At 37.2% G+C, this 22,643-nt stretch overlaps 4 protein-coding genes and 1 long non-coding RNA gene across 5 annotated transcripts; 3 read left to right on the top strand and 2 right to left on the bottom strand.

Annotated features, from left to right (window-relative positions):
- The first annotated feature begins 1,187 nt into the window (after positions 1 to 1,187).
- On the top strand, positions 1,188 to 2,231 carry LOC103954813 (probable leucine-rich repeat receptor-like protein kinase At1g35710). Its single transcript, XM_048581804.1, has 3 exons — positions 1,188 to 1,482; positions 1,570 to 1,794; positions 1,894 to 2,231. The coding sequence occupies exons 1-3, from the start codon at positions 1,188 to 1,190 to the stop codon at positions 2,229 to 2,231; spliced, it is 858 nt and encodes a 285-aa protein (XP_048437761.1).
- A 540-nt stretch (positions 2,232 to 2,771) lies between these two features.
- Positions 2,772 to 6,057, top strand: LOC125476070 (MDIS1-interacting receptor like kinase 2-like). The gene is made up of 2 exons (XM_048581803.1): positions 2,772 to 4,263; positions 5,747 to 6,057. The coding sequence occupies exons 1-2, from the start codon at positions 2,823 to 2,825 to the stop codon at positions 6,055 to 6,057; spliced, it is 1,752 nt and encodes a 583-aa protein (XP_048437760.1). The 5' UTR covers positions 2,772 to 2,822.
- LOC125476105 lies at positions 4,420 to 5,411 on the bottom strand. Its single transcript, XR_007257438.1, has 3 exons — positions 5,203 to 5,411; positions 4,844 to 4,934; positions 4,420 to 4,720 (listed from the first exon to the last, which is right to left on the bottom strand). It is a non-coding gene; the product is annotated as an uncharacterized LOC125476105 (long non-coding RNA).
- A 9,528-nt stretch (positions 6,058 to 15,585) lies between the features above and the next one.
- On the top strand, positions 15,586 to 18,181 carry LOC103962229 (MDIS1-interacting receptor like kinase 2-like). Its single transcript, XM_048581802.1, has 3 exons — positions 15,586 to 16,030; positions 17,837 to 17,895; positions 17,993 to 18,181. The coding sequence occupies exons 1-3, from the start codon at positions 15,586 to 15,588 to the stop codon at positions 18,179 to 18,181; spliced, it is 693 nt and encodes a 230-aa protein (XP_048437759.1).
- Positions 18,182 to 20,317: 2,136 nt separating this feature from the next.
- On the bottom strand, positions 20,318 to 22,157 carry LOC103962230 (pollen-specific protein C13). Its single transcript, XM_018651149.2, has 2 exons — positions 21,989 to 22,157; positions 20,318 to 20,856 (listed from the first exon to the last, which is right to left on the bottom strand). The coding sequence occupies exons 1-2, from the start codon at positions 22,149 to 22,151 to the stop codon at positions 20,531 to 20,533; spliced, it is 489 nt and encodes a 162-aa protein (XP_018506665.2). The 5' UTR covers positions 22,152 to 22,157; the 3' UTR covers positions 20,318 to 20,530.
- Positions 22,158 to 22,643: the final 486 nt, after the last annotated feature.

The following is a 22,643-nucleotide window of genomic DNA, read 5'->3' as shown; positions in this document are numbered from 1 at the left end:
TTTAAATATTTTTAAGTTAAAATGTTCATAAAAATAAATCAGGATAATTTACATAAATTTTACTTTTAAAAAAAGTTATCGACAAAAAATTAGGCTAAAATCATTCTTTAATAATCTCGGCCTAAAATTTTAAGCCAAAATTTTTGGGGGATAAAAGTTATTTTTGAGTTAAAACCTAAATTTTTTTTATACAACACAATCATGAAGGTAGACTTGGGGCTAGTTTGGGGTTGTTGTACCTTTTTTTTTTCAAAACTGTTTCTGCTGTGCTGTGAGAATAAACAGCTGTGAGAGAAGCAAGTAAGTGTAATGGTAAACTATAGTGCTAAAAGTGCTTTTAGAAAAAAAAAAAAAAAAAAGATGGGGTAGGATTGTCAATATGAAAGTTTCATCAATTGGTATTTGTTCATTTGCCTCCATTGAAAAAAAAAAAGATGAATTTTTGAGAAGCATGTGTAGAGTTGCTTCTGTTTTCAGCTATTTTAGACCTATGATTTGGGGAATTTTTTTTTTTTTTAAAAATTTACCAAACACAATTAAGGACCCAACTCTTTTAAGAAAGCTGCTTTTAAAAAATTTAAGCAACCCCAAACTAGCCATAATTAAGTTTTCAAAATTATTAATGCTCGTAAAAGTTGAACATAATACCTTTTATTTATAAATAAAGAGATAAGTATCACTACACAATACATGTTACAATTTGTTCTTAATAATCTTTAGATGATTGCCCCAAAGAGATAAAACATAAAGTCCACTAGCATTTCCCAAAATTTCTTTTATTTGATAAGTTTGAACTTATGCCACCAAACGGAATAACTTTAATGAGAAAAAAAAAAAAAAGACAAAAGAAATAAATGAGATGTGAATAAGAGGGCATGGTTGAGATAGTGATATTTCAGAATAAAGATTGATAATTACACGCACTTGGGACTAAGTACATTGTATATTATATATGGAAACAACTGTTAGAAGGAGTGGGGTGGGCCCCATAAAACAATTACACGCATATGGGAGAAAGACTTTGACTTATCTTGTACGTACGACACAATTTTCAAGTCCTGTATCTTTCTTCTCTCCCAACCCCTTTTTCCGTGCGGTTGAATTAATTACAATAGCTCATGAATGCCATTATAAATAAGCCCTACAAGTAGATTCTAATATGTACACAAAATTAAACACTAGTGGCCATGACATCTTTAGATTTTCATAAACTATGCCCTTTGGCTTATTGCCTTGTCTTATTCATACAACTTTGTTCATCGCCAAGTTACTCTACTTTTTCTTCTGCTACTTCTACTACTGAAGTAGAAGCGCTTCTCAAATGGAAAGCCACCTTTCAAAACCATACCCACCTGCAAAATCTCACCTCGTGGGCTTACCTACCCGCTCATACAAAAGTAGCCCCATGCTTCTGGATTGGTATTTCATGCAATGTTGTTGGAAGTGTTAGTGTGATAAACCTTACTAATTTCAGGATACAAGGTACGCTACATGAGTTTTCATTCTTGTCTTTCCCCAATCTTCAATGCCTTGATCTTAGCTACAATAATATCTTTGATGTCATTCCAGCTCAGATCAGTTCCCTCTCTAAACTCATCTATCTTGATCTTTCTAACAATTTGCTCAATGGTTCAATTCCAACATCCCTCGGTGATCTCACAAACATTACCTTTCTCTATCTCCACCATAATAATCTTTCTAGCACAATTCCAAAAGTGATAGGGAAGTTGAAATCTCTTGCGACCCTAGAATTGTCTTATAACCAGCTCAACGGTTCAATCCCAACATCTCTAGGTCAGCTCACAAACCTTTCCACTCTCTATCTCTACACTAATAATCTTTCTGGCACTATTCCTAAATAGATAAGGAACTTGAAATCCCTTGTGGACCTAGATTTGTCTGAGAATCAGCTCACCGGTTCAATCCCAACTTCCTTAGGTCAACTCACAAAACTTGCCTATGTCCATCTCTTCACTAATAATCTTTCTGGCACTATTCCTAAAGAGATAGGGAAATTGAAATCTCTTGTGGACCTAGATTTGTCTAAGAATCAGCTCAATGGTTCAATCCCAATATCCATTGGTGTTCTCACAAAACTTACCTCTATCAATCTCTTCACTAATAATCTTTCTGGCACTATTCCGAAAGAGATTGGGAAATTGAAATCTCTTGTGGGGCTCAGTTTGTTCAAGAATCAGCTCAGCGGTTCAATCCCAACATCCTTAGGTTAACTCACAAACCTTTCCACTCTCTATCTCTACACTAATAATCTTTCTGGCACTATTCCTAAAGAGATAGGGAACTTAAAATTCCTTGTGGACTTAGATTTGTCTGAGAATCAGCTTACTGGTTCAATCCCAACAATCCTTGGTCAACTCACAAAACTTACCTATGTCTATCTCTTCACTAATAATCTTTCTGGCACCATTCCTAAAGAGATAGGGAACTTGAAATCCCTTGTGGACCTAGATTTGTCTCAGAATCAACTCACTGGTTCAATCCCAACATCCCTATGTCAGCTCACAAAACTTACCTCTGTCCGTCTCTTCACTAATAATCTTTCTGGTACTATTCCTAAAGAGATAGGGAATTTGAAGAAGTTGGCTATACTGCAATTGCATAGTAACCAATTAATAGGTTATTTGCCCCAAAATATTTGTTGTAGCGGACAACTCCAAAACCTTTCAGTGAGCAATAACCATTTGACAGGTGCAATCCCCAAAAGCTTGAAAACATGCAAGAGCTTAGTTAGAGTTCATCTTGATTTCACAGGCAATATATCAGAAGACTTTGGTGTTTATCCAAATCTTGATTTCATAGATATGAGTCACAATAAGTTTTATGGTGAAATTTCACAAAAATGGGGACAATGCGCACAACTAGAAACCTTACTAATTGTGGGAAACAACCTTATTGGTAGCATACCTCCCGAGATTGTCAATGCTGACAAAATCCATAGACTCGACCTTTCTTCAAATCACTTAGTTGGGGCCATTCCGAAGGAGTTCGGGAGAATGACATCTTTGCAGAAGTTGATGCTGAATGGAAACCAACTTTCAGGCTGTATACCTTCGGAATTTGGATTACTTGTTGATCTTGAATATCTCAACTTGTCATCAAACAAATTAATTGGGTCAATTGCGAGCACATTAGGCGACTTTCTCAAATTGTACCATCTGAATCTGAGCAACAATCAATTTTCCAAAGGAATTCCATTGAAGTTGGAAAAGTTAGTTCAATTGAACGAACTTGATTTAAGTCACAACTCACTTGAAGGTAGCATACCACCTGAAATTAGCAAAATGGAGAGTCTACAGACACTTAATCTTTCTCACAACAATCTTTCGGGTTTCATACCCTTAAGTTTTGAAGGCATGCATAGCTTGTCATATGTGGATGTATCTTACAATGAATTGGAAGGTCCCATTCCCAACAATAGAGCATTTCGACAAGCTTTGCTAGAAGCTTTACAAGGGAACAAAGGACTGTGTGGCGACGTTGAAGGTTTGCAATCTTGCACAGTTGGCCCAAGAAAGGACCGCAAATGGGTATTTGGAATCACATTCTCCCTTATAGTAGCAATTTTACTTCTTTCTGCTTTCTTTACAATTAAATTCATAGTGGAAAGAAAGAAGAAACATCTAGAAAAAGCAGAAAAATGCTTGCATGAAGAAATATCGTTTTTAGTTTTAAATTTTGATGGAAAGTCAATGTATGAGGAAATCATAAGGGCGACAGAAAATTTTGATTTCACATATTGCATTGGGAGCGGAGGACAAGGAAGCGTCTATAGAGCAAATTTGTCGAGTGACAACATAGTGGCTGTGAAAAAACTACATCAATTGTGGGATGGCGAGAAGAATTTGGAGACAGCATTCTTGAATGAAATAAGGGCACTAACAGAGATAAGACACCGGAATATTGTTAAGCTTTATGGTTTCTGTTCACACCATCAACACTCGTTCTTGGTGTACGAGTTTGTTGAAAGAGGTAGCTTGGCTACAATTTTGAGGAAAGATGAAGAAGCTAAAGAAGTAGGGTGGAGAAAAAGGGTTAATATTGTTAACGGTGTAGCTCATGCCTTGGCATACATGCACCACAATTGCATGCCACCAATTGTGCACCGGGACATATCAACCAAGAATATTTTGTTGGATTCTAAATATGAGGCCTCTGTTTCAGACTTTGGCACTGCTAAGTTTTTGAATCTAGACTCAACAACTTGGACTGCTGTTGTAGGCACATATGGGTATGTCGCACCAGGTAATATGTTTTCCTCCTTTTAACCTTATTAATTGAGTGTTGTTTATGATTAATTTTTTGGCCAAATTTATTTCTTTTCAATTTTAGGACGGATTAAACATACCACATTATATGCTTTGATTTTGAAGAGAACATTCACATAAAGTATAGGCGATAAAGCCAATCTCTAATACATAACAATGCTTGAGCAGTTTCAGGCAATAAAGAACTACGATATTGATCGATCACTCTAGCACCAATACTAATTACTGATTATGAGGTGACGATAGAAACAAGAATTGTTAATACATCACAAGTCAAACGAGAGTCGAGAAAGGACAAGATAATGAAATTGTTCTATTTTCCACCGAGAAAGAATGTCTAACTCTTGTTCTCTCAAGTTTTCTTCATCAAGATATTTACGTAATTCAAATTTTGTACTTAAAATTGAGCCCTTTTTGTAACATTTATCGAAATCCTGCATATCAAGAATAAACGTATCAAAGAGAGCCCATGTCTTGTATACCTGTGAACATATACCAACATACAATATATATGCATACAAAAAGTACAAAAACATGAACAATGAACATTAATTTACCTCAAAAGTTTAGTTTAACCCAAGGTCTGATTCATTGGATTTGAATGATGACAAGGTACCACCAACATTCTTCAACTCCTTCACAGTATTTCTACATGAAGTTGAAGGACAAAATGAAATTTTTATTTTGATGCATCTAATAGTCCAAACTAATAAGAAATCACCACACTAATAAGAAACCACCATACTAATAAGCAAAATTCTCAAATTTTCAAGAAAAATCACCACACTAATAAGAAATCCCTAAAACCCAATATTCAATTATAGTTGAAAATCAAAATTAAAACAAAACGAAGCCTTCACTACCCAAATTAAGCTAATAGTCCACTAACCCAACAAGAAAGACAAGGTAAAATCACCTCTAGATGATTGCCATTGATTCAACGTGGAGAGAGCTCGAGCTACTTCATATTGTTCTGAAATTAGAGATAGAGTGAGAAATCGTGAGAGGATGGAGGGCTGATGCTGAAGTGAGAAATCGTGGGAGGGCAGGGGGCGAAGTGGCAGAGTGAGAACGTGAGAGGGTGGAGTGAGAGAATAGGGCAGTGAGTCGGCGAAATAAGAGAGAGATTGCAGACTGTATCTCTCAGATAGGATTTACAAAATTACAAAACTAACCCTATTTAATGGGTGATTTATGATTATGAGTTTTTTGGGATTACTCAAAACCAACTGTATTTTTAATTGAGCTTGTTAAGTCTTTCCCCATTAATTAAAATTTTGCGAGCAAATTGAGTCGGGTTAACAGTTTGGGTCCATTTTGCTAGCTCTATTGTCATCTAGTTTTTGTTAAAAGTTAGTTGTAAATTAGTTTTGTTCAAAATTTTCACTCTTTATATTCAGTTTAGGTATTATATATACAAATTAATAGTCCTAATATTGCTATGGTCTTATTATGAGCAGAACTTGCATATACCATGGAAGTGAACGAAAAATGCGATGTTTATAGCTTTGGAGTGGTTGCTATGGAAACAATCATGGGAAGGCATCCTGGTGACTTTTTCTCATCATTCTTATCAATGCCATCTTCATCCACATCGTTATCAGCATCAACATTACCACCCCATCAAATGTCAGTTGTGGATGTTCTGGACCAACGCATTTTGCCTCCAACACATCAAGAAGCAAGGGAAGTACTCTCTCTTATGAAGATTGTGTTTTCATGCTTGAATCCTAGTCCACATTCTCGCCCTACAATGAGACAAGTTACTTAACTCCTCTCAACTCAGAAGTTGCATTTGTCGAAGCCAATACGTATGATAACTTGCGGTGAATTGCTTGCTCTAGATCATTTGACGGCCTGAGAAGCAAAGAGTGTGCTTGTTTCCGATAAATAAATTTCGAGTCTTCTTTTTAGAAGAAAGATTCTTCGTAGATGTTTCCTATATGTAATTTATTTTTAGGGAAGTGTTATTGACACTCCAAAAATCTCATTCTACACTTCTCACAAGTATATTTTTCTTTCAAAATATAGAAAGTTTGAAGTGTAGAATGAGATTTATGCACTAGTTTGTTGGGGCTCTATTCACTTTATGCAGAACATTTAGGGCTTGTTTGGTATCCTATTATAAATTTTTTATAATTTCTCAAAGCATTTCTTAAGAATTTGTCTTGAAATTTTTTTTCTTTAAGGCTCAAAAACTTGTTTGGTTTGCGATTTAAAATTTTTAAATCTTACAACTTAAACTAGACAAAAAAATCCAAAAAGAGGGGTTCAAGAGAGAAAGAGGAGAGAGGGAGAAAGAAAGTAAGAAATGATTGGAGGAAGGAGAAAGAAGTGAGAGGATTGGAGATAGACAAAAAGATCCAAAAAGAGGGGGTCGAGAGAAAAAGAGGAGAGAGGAGGAAAGAAAGTAAGAAATGATTGGAGGAAAGAGAAAGAAGTGAGATGATCAGAGGAGATAGACAAGAAATGGAGTGAGAGAAAGAATCGAGAGAATGAAGAGAGTGGATTGGAGGAGAGACGAAAAAGGTAAAAAAAAAGAGAAGGGAGAGAGAGAAAGAAGAAAAGAGAGAGATAGACTTAGAGTGAGAGAGGAGGAGGGAGAGAAAAGAAAGGAGTGAGTTTAAGTTTAAAAACTCTAAAAAGTCACTTTTTGTGTTTTTAGAGAATAGACTATTTTTTGAGTTAGACTTGAGTCCAGTTTTTCAAAATAGTCGTACCAAACAAGTTTTTAAGGCCTAAAACTTAAAAATTGTTTTTGAGTTTAAAAAGTTGGATTCAAGTTGAGTACCAAACAGACTTTTAATGTTTTTAGTTAAAATTGTGTTTTTGTGTGGAAGAAACAGAAGTTAATAAAACAAAGAATTGGTTTTCATGCATAGAGGCAATAACTGGCTAAGATGAGAATGCAATGACCACACTTTATATTACTATTTCTATATATGTATACGGATAGAAGTAAAGTCATAGACAAAAGCAACCAAGAAGTAGACCAAAAGCAATCGGGTTCTGGCCGAAATAGCCTGCAGTAGGTCTTCACATGAACTGCTTGTGGCAAGGTAGGCTTATCACTCTCTCTACAAGAAATCCCTCGAGGAGGATGTTGGGCATCACACAACTAGGGACTGCAGCAAGGTAAAGTTGCTAGAGTATAACTTTTTAAACATATTATATTATATAGGGTAAATAAGGTAAATTATATTTTGCATTCTCAAGTTTGGTGCAATTCTAATCTCATAAAATGTGTATAAGATATTCGTTAGGTTTGTTTTTGGCCAAATAAGTACAAACTATTCACATAAAACACACACACCACTACAATAGTTTATTTTTCACTTAGATCTAGAGGTTTTTTTTATTAGCACCCCACATTGTTGAGTGGGTACATTTTTGCTCGCCATCCTAAATTTTGATGTATACTCACCATATTTGAAAAAGTAAAATCTAATATGAAAGTTAACTAGAGTTAAGTGAAAGGAGATATGCAAATGGTTAGGTGTATGGTGAGATACACCATAGTTATGACAGTGAGCAAATATGCACCCAAAATTGAACACAACCAATACTTAGGGTCTCATAAGTTACAATCACAGGTAGCCCGGTTACAGTTGCAGTTAAAATCCAAAGACAAGCCTTCTTTGAGTCTTCTGTTGCATCATCACAATATATATATATATATATATATATATATATATATATATTGCAATCCTATTGGATTAGAAATGTGATTGTGTAAATCCTAGTGTATATAGGAGTATCTTGTATATTCCTATTAAGAGTTGATTACCTATTAAGAAATGTAATCCTAAAAGGGTAAGGATTCTACCTTCCATACTATTATAAATAAAGGCACAATGGGGTGGAATATAACACACCTCACAATTACACATCTCTCTCTTCTTTCTACTATTGTTGCACCCCCTTTCTAAGGCCTCCATAATTGTTAAGTAAATTATGCCTACAACACATTATTAGCACGTTCTTGACGCTGTGCTAAAGAGAGTTTGATCTTCAATCAGGGGAGTATTACGTTTTAATCATTCTTTTTTATGATTAATTTATTATTTTATAGAATTGATTTACACGCTATTGATTCAATTTAATTTTTTTATGTTGAACGTAATAGAATGCATTGGAGATGCAATTTCGGCTTTCCGAGAAGGATTTTCTACAAATTCAAAGGCTCAATTGTTTTCTACCAATCAGGTTCCTTTAAAATAGATTAAGATATTTGAAAAAACCTTGAAGCATGAAAACATTCCCCATGATGCATGAATCCCCTTATATTTATATTTTCCTTTCCGTTATATATATCGTATATATGTTCATATATTTTGTCAATATATATAATTGTTCATGCATTACGCATTTATGCTATGTGGAGTTGTGATTCAAAGAATCGAAATTAATTTAGAAACCCTAAATATTCGAAAAAAAGGAAGGGAAATTGAGATTTTTTGCGGCAACATCACCGCACCACTGTGGCACCACCACAAGGACCACTGTGCTGCCTTGAAGCCCAGCCGCGGGGATGACCCTCTCGAGACGACGTAGTTCGACGTCTTGAACCCTTGTCGAAGCCTTTGGGCTTCGCTGCATACTGTGGACACCAGACCATAAGCCTGGTTTGTTTTCGTACCAAAGAGCCTGTAGCCCCTACCCGAGCCATCGCACACTGAGCTGGTCCTCAGTCTTGGCCCACACCAGCAACTATGCTGTTGCGCTTAGCCTTTGCCACGACCTACATTCCAATTAGCCAGCCCAAGGGGCTGGGCTTAATCCATATGACCCAAAACCAAAACCCAGCTCTTGCTGGGGTTTCCCGCAAGCCAGCCTTTAGGTTATGTTTGTCCCCGCGTGTTAGTCTTGGCCAAACATACCAGCAGCTTGCTACTGAGCTTCTTGTCTTTCGGCACGTGGCCTGCATCCACATGTGGACTGCTCTTAGCAGTCACCCGAGCCTAATAAACCCTTTAGGGCCTTGCCCTACTGAAGGCACCCATTCCCACCGTGTTTGGGCTATGGTTTTTCGAATCCAATGATAATCTTTGGCATTCTAAATAATTTTAACCCGAATGTTATAATTATTTTTGTTTTTACGATTGACCATGAATGGTCTCAATCTGTTGAATTAATTAAAGTGACCATCAGTCCGCTAATCTGATAATTAATCCAAAATTACTAGCATGTAGCTCACTTTTTGGCAATTAACGATTCAATAAATTATTTCATTTCTTTGAACTGTTGACTATCTTTTGTAGTCCCGAAACACTCATACTTGAGTTCCTAAAGCAACCAAAATCTACTACACTTAGTTGTATATTGTATTCTGTGTTGGATTGTCCTAAATAAAGTCTGTCGGCGCTTTTCAGACACAATTGTAGCTTTTCGGATATCACGAGCAACTTTATAAAAAATCTCTGACAAAGTTAAAAAACGTGAATTTTACTGTTCCAATTACACCACTGTTGTTAACAAGAGTAAAGGAATATCACCACTACTTGTTGTTGGAAAATCCCTATATATGTTAACCTCCGTCCTCCATGGCAAGGCAGACATGCAAGAATGCCTAACTTTTTCCCATCTCCGAGAGTGCATTTCCAACGAAGCATCTCGAAATACTTAGTTTTCTTCCTCTCTGAGAATACCTCTTCAATCAAGTCACACCAGAGCAAAAGTATCTCATATCATGCTTTTTCCCTGTCCTTTTTTTTTTTTTTTTTTTTTTTTGTCATTGTTCTTACTTGCAGGACAAGGAGAAAGAGAGCAATCAGTCGGAACCTGAAATCAAACTTCTAGTTAAGAACCGACTGCCTGGAACCCTTTCCCTGATTGCTTACCTAGCATCGCTCTCAAGTACTTATCTTCAATTGTTGTTAGGTCTCGAATTTCCTCAGCAAATACCTTAGAACAGTTGATATGATGTTGACTATTTACACTGAAGCTGCCAAGCATGGATGAGTCGCTGAGAAGTGATGTTTTGAAGGATCATTCAAAGGCAAAGGTTGTGCACCACTTCTGTTATGCAAAATATTGAAGCAGAAGGATTAATGATGAACCCATTGTGCCCAGCTATGGTCCCGAAGCTCGTCGACAATATAAGGATGGTTTTGAACAATGGCAACAAGCAACATGTCTCCGTTACCGTAGTACAAAACCTTCAGGTCCGGCCTTGGCCACCTACCTATTTTCACCGGGGTAGTTGAATTGGTTGGAATCACATTTACAGGGGAACCTGCCAAGAACAAAAAAAAAAAAACAAGCATAGAAGAATGCAGCAATGGCAGCTTGGTCATCTGAAACAATTGGCAAAGGAAACTACAAGCTCTTCATCTAAGCTCGAGCACAATGATGGGCTGGCACAGATCATTATAACACGATGCCTTTCCCTGAAAAACTACATAATCCAGATAAGGAACTTCAAAGCATAGTCACCAAACACATTCACTATGCAAGGGACTTCAAAACACATCTTCTACACGTGACAAGCACGTGTATACGACTCGTCTTGAAGTGGGGGCATTTGTAGACATCGAAATTTCGATGAAATAAATGTTCACCAACGCATTAAAGTTTCAATGTGCCAGGTCATATATGGCATACGCCACTTGTCGTACAAATTGTACATATGGCGTGTGACTCAACGAAATTGGACGAATCACATCATATTGAAAAAGGGTGCATGAAGAGTATCGGAAGAAATACCCTTGGAGGATTAAACAAGTTTTTCTCTCATTTTGGGCAATGACAAGGCAATCACATTTCAATCCATTATGGATCAAAACAAGTTTTTTTTTTCTCATTTTGGGCAATGAAAAGGCAAGCACACTTCAATCCATTATGGATCAAAACAAGTTTTTCTCATTTGGGCAATGACAAGGCGAGCACACTTCAAGTTTAAAATTGTATTAAGTGGGAAAATTAGGCCATAAGTTAGGCCATAAATGGGTGGGAAGAAAAAAATTCTGGTGGTGATTCATTCTCAAAGCCTATAAATAGGCTTCTCCATCAAAGTATCAAACATCCCAAAATCACACATTCAAAGCAAAGCAACGAGAAAGAAGCAAAGCATTTTTGCCTTCTCTACTTCCCAAATTCCCAAGAATTCTGAAGAATCCAGAAAACACTCTTTGTTCTTTGCCAACACCTTTGAAGAATCAACAAGCACACGTGCCAGTTCTTCCTTCGCCACAAGCCAAATCCTCGAGGCGACCGTTCATCCAAGATCAAGTCATCGCGACCCTTGGATCAACAACACATCCACACATCTACACCTTTCAGAGATTGAATCAGAGGATCAAGTTGTAAAGAGATTGTAACCTACAAATTCATTACAACACAATATTCTTGGTACACGTGTTCTTGTCTCATTTGTCGCAAAAAATTCGTGTTTACAGTAATGTTTACCACAAGAAAACCAACGTACAATTCACATTCATATTCCTATGTACAAAATCACGGCCAGAGATAACTCTACTGAAAAAAAAACATAGATATAAATGAGAAATGAATAAGAGGGCAGAGTTGAGATAATGATACTTGAAAAAAAGAAAGATTGGATACAATAGGAAACAACGGTTAGAAGGAATGGGGTGGGCCCCATAAATAAAGTAGTGTACTGTACTAGCTGGCGACAATGACTTTGACTTAGACTTAGGGCCTGTTTGGGATTGAGGTGCTTAAAAAAAAAGCTCCTATGAAAAAAAGCTATGAAAATTTTTGGTGTTTGGTAAACTTTAAAAAGCAGCTTTTTTTCAAAGTTGAGGGTGAAAAAAAGCCCAAAACCAAGAGATGACAAGAAGCTGCAATTTGTAGCTTCCAAAAGCAGCTTATTTTCACCCACACACGGGTGAACAGTGTCCAGGTTTAATGAAATATACCGACGCTCTCGCCTTTCTCCAGAACTCTCTCGCACGTCAAAACTACAACCTAGACCCCGATCTAGGTATCAAAATGAAGCACTAGCCAAGAGGAGTAGTTTTATACCTTGGGTTCGCCGTGAAACGGCTTGTGGTGGCCGGAAAATCCCTCGGAAAACACGCACTCGCCGGAAAATTGGGTGTACCTCCACCCTTGCCAAAAACACTCCAAAACCTTGAAAATTCATGAACCCAACTCAGTAACTACATTTAACCAACATCTAACAAGACTAAGAAGGGAGAAACCATGCCTACCCAACCGGAAAACAAGCTAAAATTCGCCGGAGATGCTCGGCGTACTCCGGCACCGCGAGCAGGGGAGAGAGAAAGAGAGAGAGAGAAGCAGTTCAACGGCGATGATGGTGACTCTCCCTGAGTTGTGCGACTGTGGGTATTTGTGTGTGTGTGTGTGTGTTGTCACGGGGAAGAAGAAGAGAGAAAGGGAGGAGTTTTCGAAAAGAAAGGAAAAAGAAAGATGCAGACAAACCAAAACAAAAGAAAAGAAAAGAAAAGAAAAAGAAGAAGGAGAAGAAGAAAAAGGTGTCACGGAAGGGAGAAATTTTTAGGTGTGCCGGGAACACCATGCCACGTGGTTTGTAATACTAATTAATATTTAAGATAAAGTTTATAAATATTTTTCTTCTAAAAATAAAATATATTTAGTAATTCACTTTTATTTGTTAAGAAAATTAAATTAATAACACATCTAGTAATATACCCTTTTTGATCATTTCACACAGTCACAGCTGTTTTACAAAAAAGTTTACCAAACACTATGATACTGCTTTTTGTTTCCAAAAGCACTTTTACAAAAAAGTTTACCAAACACTTTGCTGGCTTTATTTCACAGCCGCTTATTCTCACAGCACAGCCACTTATTCTCACAGCAGCTTTTTTTCAAAGCACAGCAATACCAAACCAGCCCTTAGACTTAGACTCCAAAGCTTTAACGAAACCATTAATTGGAAAAACATTTTTGCAGACTCGGTATCCTTGTTCTTCTCTCCCACCTTTTTTTTTATGTGCGGGTCAAATGAATTACAATAGCTCATGAATGCCATTATAAATAAGCCCTAGGAGTAGATTCTAATATGTACACAAAATTACCATGACATCTTTAGATTTTCATAAACTATGCCTTCTGGCTTATTGCCTTGTCTTATTCATACAACTTTTTTCATCAGCAAGTTACGCTGGTTTTGCTTCTGCTTCTGCTACTTCTACTACTGAAGAAGAAGAGCTTCTCAAATTGAAAGTCACCTTTCAAAACCTTACCCATTTGCAAACTCTCAACTCATGGACTTACCTACCCACTCATACAGAAGTAGCCCCATGTTTTTGAACTAGTATTTCATGCAATGTTGCTGGAAGTGTTGGCTGTGATAAACCTTACCAATTCCAATATACAAGGTATGCTACATGAATTATCATTCTCGTCCTTCCTTAATCTTCAATACCTCAACCTCAGCAACAATAATCTCTTTGATGTCATTCCAACTCGGATTAGTTCCCTCTCCAAACTCAGTTATCTTGATCTTTCTTACAATCAACTTAATGGTTCAATCCCAACATCCCTCAGTTATCTCACAACCTTTACCATTCTCCATAGCTCCAATAATAATCTTTGTAGCACAATTCCCAAAGAGATAGGTAAATTGAAATCTCGTGTGAAGCTAGCTTAGTCTGAGAACAAGCTCAATGATTCAATCCCAACATCCCCAGGTAATCTCACAAACCATACTTATGTCTTTCTCTTTAGAAATCACCTTTCTAGTACAATTCCTAAAGAGGTAGGACTTGTCTGAGAATCAGCTCGGTGGTTCAATCCCAACATCCTTAGGTGATCTCACAAGCCTTACCATTCTCTATCTCCATAGCAATAATCTTTTTGGCACTATTCCTAAAGAGATAGGGAAATTGAAATCTGTTGTGGAGCTCAGCTTGTCAAATAATCAACTCGATGGTTCAATCCCAACATCTCTAGGTGATCTGACAAACCTTACCATTCTCTATCTCTATATTAATAATCTTTCTATCATTATTCCCAAAGGGATAGGGAAATTGAAATCTTTTGTGAGTCTAGATCTGGCTTATAATAAGCTCAAAGGTTCAATTCATGCTTCAATAGGTAACCTATTCAACTTGGAACACTTAGGCTTACAAATGAACCAACTTTCTGGCTCCATCCCCCAAGAGATAGAGAATTTGAAGAAGTTGACTGAATTGTACGTGGAGTTTAACCACTTAATAGGTTATTTTCCCCAACATATTTGCTACAGTGGACAACTCAAAAACCTTTTGGTGAGCTATACCATTTGACAGGTCCAATCCCTAAAAGCTTGAAAACGTGCAAGAGCATAGTTAAAGTTCGTCTTGAAGGGAACTAATTGACATGCAATATATCAAAAGACTTTAGTGTCTATCCAAATCTTGATTTCATAGATATGAGCCACAATAAGCTTTACAGAGAAATATCACAAAATTGGGTACAATGCTCACAATTAGAAACCTTACTAATTGCGGGAAACAACCTTACTGGTAGCATACCTCTCGAGGTTGTCAATTCAGATAAAATTCATGAACTCGACCTTTCTTCAAATCACTTAGTTAGGGTGATTGCGAAGGGATTCGGGAGAATGACTTCTTTGTAGAAGTTGATGTTGAATGGAAATCAACTTTCAGGCTCTGTACCTACGGAATTTGCATTACTTGTTGATCTAGAATATCTCGACTTGTAATCGAACAAATTCGATGGGTCAATTGTGAGCACTTTAGGCCACTTTCTCAAACTGTACCATCTGAATTTGAGCAACAATGATTTTTCCCAAGGAATTCCATTTAAGTTGGAAAAGTTAGTTCAGTTAAACGTACTTGATTTAAGTCACAACTCAATTGAAGGGAGCATACCACCAGAAATCAACAATATGGAAAGTTTGCAGACACTCAATCTTTCTCACAACAATCTTTCAATGAATTGGAAGGTCTTCTTCCCAACAACAGAGCATTTCAACAAGATCTGCCAGAAGCTTTACAAGGGAGCAAAGGGCTATGTGGCAACATTGAAGGTTTGCAACCTTGCACACATGGATCAAGAAAGGATCGCAAACAGGTATTTGGAATCACATTCTCCCTTATAGCAGCAATTATACTTCTTTTTGCTTTCTTTACAATTAAATTCATAGCGGAAAGAAAGAAGAAACATCCGAATAAAGTAGAAAAAAAAAACTTCAATGAAGAAATATCATTTTCAGTTTTAAATTTTGATGGAAAGTCAATTTATGAGGAAATCATAAGGGCGACAAAAAATTTTGATTCCACATTGCATCGTGAGCGGAGGACAAGAAAACGTCTACAGAGCAAATTTGTCAAGTGACAGCATAATGGCTGTGAAGAAACTACATCAATTATGGGATAGCAAGAAGAATTTGGTGAAGGCATTCTTGAATGAAATAAGGGCACTAACAGAGATAAGACACCAGAACATTATGAAGCTTTATGGTTTCTGTTCACACCATCGACACTTGTTCTTGGTGTACGAGTTTGTTGAAAGACGTAGCTTGGCTACAATTTTGAGCAAAGATAAGGAAGCTAAAGAAATGGGGTGGAGAGAAAGGGTGAATATTGTTAACGGTGTAGCTCATGCCTTAGCATACACGCACCACGATTGCGTGCCACCAATTGTGCATCTAGACATATCAAGCAAGAACATTTTGTTGGATTATGAATATGAGACCTCTGTTTCAGACTTTGGTATCGCTAAGTTTTTGAATCCAGACTCAACTACTTGGACTGCCGTTGTAAGCACATATGGGTATGTCGCACCAGGTAATATGTTTTCTTCCTTTTAACCTTATTAATTGAGTGCTGTTTATGATTAATCTTTTTTGCCAAATATTACTTCTTTTCAACGTTAGGAAGGATTAAACATACCACGTTACATGCTTTGATTTTGAAGAGAACATTCAGTGATTCACATAAAGTGTAGCGATACTTAGGGTTCATTGTAAGTTCTTCCAAGTCAACACTCTCTTTCCTTAAAGCTAAAACATAAAAATAAATTAGAAAAAATCAATTGTAACATGCAAACTGCAGTAAGCATCTAATTTAATAAGTAATACCAATCGAGATGTTAATGAACTACTAAAAACTAACTAATTAAAACAACATGCAGTAAACATGAAAACTGCAATAAGAATACAAATACCATGTAAGATTGACCTCTTTTGCCAAAAAGCCAATCTCTAATACATAACAATGCTTGAATGGTTTCAGATAATAAAGAACTACGATATTGATCGATCACTCTAGCACTAATACTAAACACTGATTCTGAGGTGACGGTAGAAACAAGAATTGTTACATCACAAGTCAAACGAGAAAGGCCAGGATAATAAATTGTTCTATTTTCCACCGAGAAAGAATATCCAACTCTTGTTCTCTTAAGTCTTTCTTCATCAAGATATTTACGTAATTCAGATTTCACACTTAAAATTGAGCCATTTTTGTAACTTTTATCGAAATCTTGCATATAAAAAGTACAAAAACACAAAATATAAGACAAGTAAAGATTATTGTGATGTAAAATAACTCTAATCTAAGAAGTTCAAACAAAAGTTTCTCAAGAGGCTATCATCAGCAATGAGAAGCAGTCACATATCGAACATCAATTGATAGAATGGACCAATCATATAACATCATACAATTCTCAAATTTGTAGCTTCAGAGCTACGGACCAGCAACATATATATATGAATATGATAAGTAAAATTCTCAAATTTTGAAGAAAAATCACCAATCGAATATGAAGATGATCACTAAGATGAAATCTCTAAAACCCAATATTCAATTATAGTTGAAAATCGAAATTAACCCAAAACGAAACCATCACTACCCAATGTACAAAAAAGACAAAGTAAAATCGCCTCTAGATGACTGCCATTGATTTAATGCAGAGAGAGCTCGAACTGCTTCATATTGTTCTGAAATTAGAGAGAGAGAGCGAGAGTGAAAGATCGTGAGAGGACGGAGGGCCAAATGATGGAGTGAGAAATCATGAGAGAGCAGAGGATGGAGTGGCGGAGTGGCGGAGTGGCAGAGTGAGATCATGGAGCGCGGAGTGAGGGAATAAGGCAGTGAGTCGGCGGAGTAAGAGAGACAGATCGCAACCCACTCGGTATCTCTTAGATAGATTTACAAAAGGCCTAATCGGATAGATGATCCTCGTGGTGATAAGGTTATTGGAAGATAGCCCTCGTGGTAAAAAAAAATTAGGATTTAAACCCTCATGCTGTAGTCCATTAGTAAATTTAGTCCACAAGTGATTTTTCTGTTAGTTGTCCGTTAAGTGCAGGGTAAAACTGTACTTTTGACGTGTTCTTCTTCCTTGTCTCTCTACGTTTCCTCATCTAGCTGGGTTTTGATTTTGTTGGGGGAGTAAGCGATCGTTAAGGAGGAAGATTCAGCTGCGCTTTTTTGCAATGGCCACTTTGCCGCTGGATCATTGCGAATATGGGCTTTTTAATCACAAAATTTTGAATCCCCAAAATTTGGCGCCCAAACCCCAAATCAAATCGCCGCCAAAATTTTCAGTAATACCAAAATCCCACATTGACTTGTGAAATCCGAAAGCAGAGAAGAAAATGCCGACCGTGTTCATCGCAGTTCGGTGCTGCCAATGCTCCACCATGCAGGCATGTACATGCGTGTGTATATATATGCGTGTGTACAAACACTTGAATCTGAAACTTGATGATTTTGTTTGGCGATGAATACTGATTAAATTTACAGGTGAAGCAGAGGAACAAAAGCAACAAGTGGACATGTGTCGTCTGCAATCAGAAGCAGTTCGTCTGCCAAGTGTTTGCTCAAGGTCCCATGGCCAGAGACCTCCGCCTCTTTGTCCAGTCCTCCAACATGTCTCACCAGTTCGCCCAACAAACCCATGATCAACAGCAACAGCAACAGCAACAGCGATAAGAACAAGATACTCTTATTTCTTCCGATTACTCGTACAAGACCGAAAAGAGAAGACGAAACGATTGGACCCAATACCTGGATCCTGAGGACAGTGATCCCTGCATTTAACGGACAATTAACAGAAAAATTAGTTTTGGATTAAATTTGCTAACAGATTATACCACGAGAGTTTAAATCCTAATTTTTTTACCACATGAGCTATCTTTCGATTGCCCCATTACCATGATGACCATTTATCTGATTAGGCCTTTACAAAATTACGAAACTAACCATTTTTAAGTCTTTGCCCATTAGTTGAAATTTTGAGAGCAAATTGGTCATTTTGTCTGGGTCCATTTTGCCAGCTCTATTGTCATTTTTTTTTGTTTTTTTGTTAAAGTTGATTGTAAATTAGTTGTCCAGTTTTGTTCAAAATTTTCACTCTTTATCTTCAGTTCAGGTTTTATATATACAAACTAATACGCCCAATATTGCTATAATCTTTTATGTGCAGAACTTGCATATACCATGGAAGTGAACGAAAAATGCGATGTTTACAGCTTTGGAGTGGTTGCATTTGAAACAATCATGGGAAGGCATACCGGAGATTTATTTTCTCATCATTCTCATCAGTGCCTTCTTCATCCACGTCGTCATCAACATCTACATTACCACCCCCATCAAATGTCAATTGTGGATGTTCTGGACCAACGCATTTTGCCTCCAACACATCAAGAAGTAGGGGAAGTACTCTCTCTCTCTTAAAGATTGCATTTTCATGCTTGAATCCCAATCCGCATTCTCGCCCTGCAATGAAAAAGTTTCTCAACTCCTCTCAACTCAAAAGCTACATTTGCCAAAGCCATTACGTATGATAACCTGCGGTGACTTGCTTGTTCCAGATCCTTTGACAGCCTAAGAATCAGAGAACGTGTTTTTTTCTATAAATAAATTTCGAGTCTTCCTTTCAGAAGGACTTTTTGTAGATGTTTCCTTTATTGTAATTTACTTCACGCACTTGTTTACTGGGGCTCTATTCACTCTATGCAGAATGCTTGATGCTTTATGCTTTTTACTTAAAATTGTTTTACCCTTGTGAGGAAGAAACGTAAGTTAATAAAACAAAGACTTGTTTTTCATGCATAGGGACAGTGACTAGCTAAGACGATAATGCAGTGGCCATACTCGTTTACAATTTTCTTACAGATAGAGAGAGAAAGAAAAGTGACCAATCTCATTTGACCGGTCCGATTGTTAGTGTTAAACATGATGGTAATGATCTGGTAACGAAAAAAGGATTATTTTTGTTATTTTGTTCTGGTAATTCTCTGACTCTCAATGACCAATGATGCTGATTAAGATCGGTGTTTGTTGAAGAATATGAGAATCCTGCGTTGGAGGATTCCACTTTTAATTACACCGCAGTCTTGTGTGATAGAACTCTCACACATGCCTGCGTTGTGTAGGTGGTAAGATACAAGTTGAGGAGCAGTATATAGGCATTTAGTAGTGGTTCGCCAAATCTAGACCATGTTTATTTACGTGAATTTGGTGGATTGGTGAAAGATCCGTGTGAATTTGGTGAATTTGGTGAAAGATCCGTGTGAATTTGGTGGATTGGTGAAAGATCCGCGTGAATGCAAATCTTTGCTTTTGTAGAAAATTCTGTAATGTTAAATTTGAAAAGGAAGAGATTATGTTAATTTGTAACGCCAAATTCACATCCCTATTGCTAAATATCTCCTTGAATCTTTCATCTCTCCCTCAACACAAAAGCTTTTTGAGTCGAACACAGATGCAGGCCACAACTCTGAACATTAACGACGAATCACTCAGACCTCAAACTGGATGAATCGATCATTCGTTTATCCTCTGGACGATGAACTGTTCGAAGACCTCAACCTCGACCTGGATGAACCGCTAATATATCATCTTCTGAATGATGAATGCTAATAGATCATCTTCTGAATTGCTGAAAATATCTTCAAATATTGGATGAAAGTATAAATTCATGAATTTACCTAGCTTAGGAGATTAATCGCGATACTTCGATTATATGTACAGTGCAAGACAAATACAGTCCGAGAAATTTGCAAAACTTGTAATTTTTGCTAAGAAATTTCTATGCAATGTATGAAAATCATTGAGAAAATCAAATTAATCAATTACTAATATTATTAAATAACAGAAGAAACCCTACTTTCAAGTCCAGAAGAGCCATGAAACATAATTTAAAGAGTCTATTGGCAAATAAAATCAAGAAATCACCAGGTGTTGAGATAACAAGCCATCAAATAACAGCAAACATTACCAGCGTGAACCAAGCAAGGTTTTAAAACTAGACACATACTAGGAAACTCAAGCCAACATCTACTCGTCAAGCTCCTGCAATTCCTTGAGAATCTGGGTGCAGCCAGACAAGGCTTCGGTCCTCATGAAACCCATAGCATTGGCAAACCGATTGTACGAAGCAATACCGTTGTTGGCGGTGAGGATGACACGTGCACGCTCGCGCCCTGGGGAAACTGTTGCACAGTCCTTCTGAGGGCTGCTAACAAGGACTGCATCACAGAATTGGTCCAAATGGTCCTCTGCAACTGGGATCTTATAGCAACCTGCTGAGTCGGTTGTCCCTTCTTTGGTGTACAGGAGTGCCATGCTGTTCTTGTCTCTGCATTCCAGTCTAACCTTGGCACCTATAATTAACATCACCAGATAAACTTGTTAAACAACATCTCCAATCGAAACAGTTTCCACTAATTCCTTCCAAATTGCTAGTTTAAAGAACCAACAATACTGAGGATACAAATAACCAAACCCACTATGACACTAGAGCAGCTATGCACCCTGAACCAGTAATCTAAACTCATTGTCGATTTGTCAAAACCTATTCCAAACATGAGCATAAGATTCAATAACCATCAAGTCACCAAAGTTCTCCTAAACTTGTCACAAACCAATGTCACGAACGACATAAATTGGTGTTAGAAAACAATGCAGCAAAGAGTCGATGTACATATGAACAACAAAACATTAACAGATAATGTTTAACATTCTCGAAACAAATTCATGGGTTCAAAATGATGTCAAAACATGATCATAAACTAGAATCAACGACCACTAGCAAACAAAACTCATCCTAATTATTTATCCGCAAAATGACGTCACGAATGATCACGAATGGCATAAAAGTTTCGAAATGTATGCATTCAAAGTTGACCTAGATTTGAGCAAACATTACCCTGCAGATAGGATGTCCTTAAGACTTCTCCGAACAAATTACTGGGTCCTAATTTTCAATGAAAATTGCAAGCTGCTTTCTTTAAATATGATGATAAATTCAATGTCTCCATGTATTAATTTAACCTCAATTATTCTTTATCAGGCACTAAAAGTACACACAACAAAATAATACATATATTACTTCCTACTACGTTCTAGTGGTATTCTTCTTCACTTTAAGTGAGATGTTTTATGTTCGATACTCGAATTTGAACCACAATATTATCAGCCAATTGTAATTGTAAGGCTAAACTCATCTCCAACTTTTAGTGTATATAATGTCGTTTTTTAAAAAAAACAAAATAATAAACATAAAAACCCTAAAAGCATCATCATTTGACTATACAGTGCACCCAATTCAAACTTCAAACCCAGTCAGATCTGAAAATTTCAAAAAACCAAATATTGCAACTAAATTTACAAACAAAAGACGCGACACTTCCAGATCTACCAAATCAGATCCAAATTCCACATCTACAAAAATTACCCAAATTCCCAATACAAAATTAGAGTTAACATACAAATCAAGAGTTAAATATTTGTTACCGGCAATGTAGGTGATGGCCTTGGTCTCGTACCCAGCGCGGCAAGTGTCGCAGTACACCTTTCCCTCCACCGTGAACGGGGTTCTCATGGGACGCGTGGCGGCGGCCAGAGCCGGAAGCACGCACAGAGTAATTAGCAGAAACACTTTCGCCATTGCGGCCATTTTCTGTCTTTTCACTTCGTTTTGGCAGAGAGATTTGAGAGAGAAGAAGATTGCAGAAGGGAAATGCAGAGGAGTGAGAGATGTGAAAAGAGAGAGAATGTGTGATGATGCTGGTGGGGGAAAAAGTTTCAGGAATAATCGGAAAATTTGATACCGCGTAACGGGGCTTTTGCCTACGCGCCTACGGCGGTGCACCGTTTTTTCATCCAATTAACGGATGCCACGTGGTGAGATGTGGGTTTTCGGTCATTTCCATTGGGTAGGATTGAGGGATATGCGGAGGTTGCAAGGGGATATGGTGAGAACGGATGCAGGAAAGAACAGGTCTTGTGATTGAGAGCAGCTGGCGATGTCGGTGCTCACATGGGACGGATTTGAATCCTGAGCCCAAGGAAAGCATCCTCCTGATCAAAGAACTTAAACCGTTAGATGAAAATTCAACAGCTATAATTATTATAATTTTAAAATGATCCTCCTGTTTGTAACCGTTAG

Source organism: the organism of the source record quoted next, unplaced genomic scaffold, assembly GCF_019419815.1.
Source record: "Pyrus x bretschneideri cultivar Hongxiangsu unplaced genomic scaffold, Pyrus_bretschneideri_v1 Contig17, whole genome shotgun sequence".
Classification (NCBI taxonomy): domain Eukaryota; kingdom Viridiplantae; phylum Streptophyta; class Magnoliopsida; order Rosales; family Rosaceae; genus Pyrus; species Pyrus x bretschneideri.
Note: the sequence above shows the minus strand (reverse complement) of the source record. Positions and strands in the feature narration are given on the sequence as shown.

Coding starts and splice junctions, on each gene's coding strand:
- LOC103954813 (XM_048581804.1), top strand. CDS start 1,188: ATGACATCTTTAGATTTTCATAAACTATGCCCTTTGGCTTATTGCCTT. Junction 1,483..1,569: donor TACTAATTTCAGGATACAAG/GTACGCTACATG, acceptor ATGTCATTCCAG/CTCAGATCAGTTCCCTCTCT. Junction 1,795..1,893: donor TTCAATCCCAACATCTCTAG/GTCAGCTCACAA, acceptor TTGTGGACCTAG/ATTTGTCTGAGAATCAGCTC.
- LOC125476070 (XM_048581803.1), top strand. CDS start 2,823: ATGAGTCACAATAAGTTTTATGGTGAAATTTCACAAAAATGGGGACAA. Junction 4,264..5,746: donor ATATGGGTATGTCGCACCAG/GTAATATGTTTT, acceptor TATTATGAGCAG/AACTTGCATATACCATGGAA.
- LOC103962229 (XM_048581802.1), top strand. CDS start 15,586: ATGGCTGTGAAGAAACTACATCAATTATGGGATAGCAAGAAGAATTTG. Junction 16,031..17,836: donor ATATGGGTATGTCGCACCAG/GTAATATGTTTT, acceptor ATCCGAAAGCAG/AGAAGAAAATGCCGACCGTG. Junction 17,896..17,992: donor GCCAATGCTCCACCATGCAG/GCATGTACATGC, acceptor TTAAATTTACAG/GTGAAGCAGAGGAACAAAAG.
- LOC103962230 (XM_018651149.2), bottom strand. CDS start 22,151: ATGGCCGCAATGGCGAAAGTGTTTCTGCTAATTACTCTGTGCGTGCTT. Junction 20,857..21,988: donor GGCCATCACCTACATTGCCG/GTAACAAATATT, acceptor TGTTAATTATAG/GTGCCAAGGTTAGACTGGAA.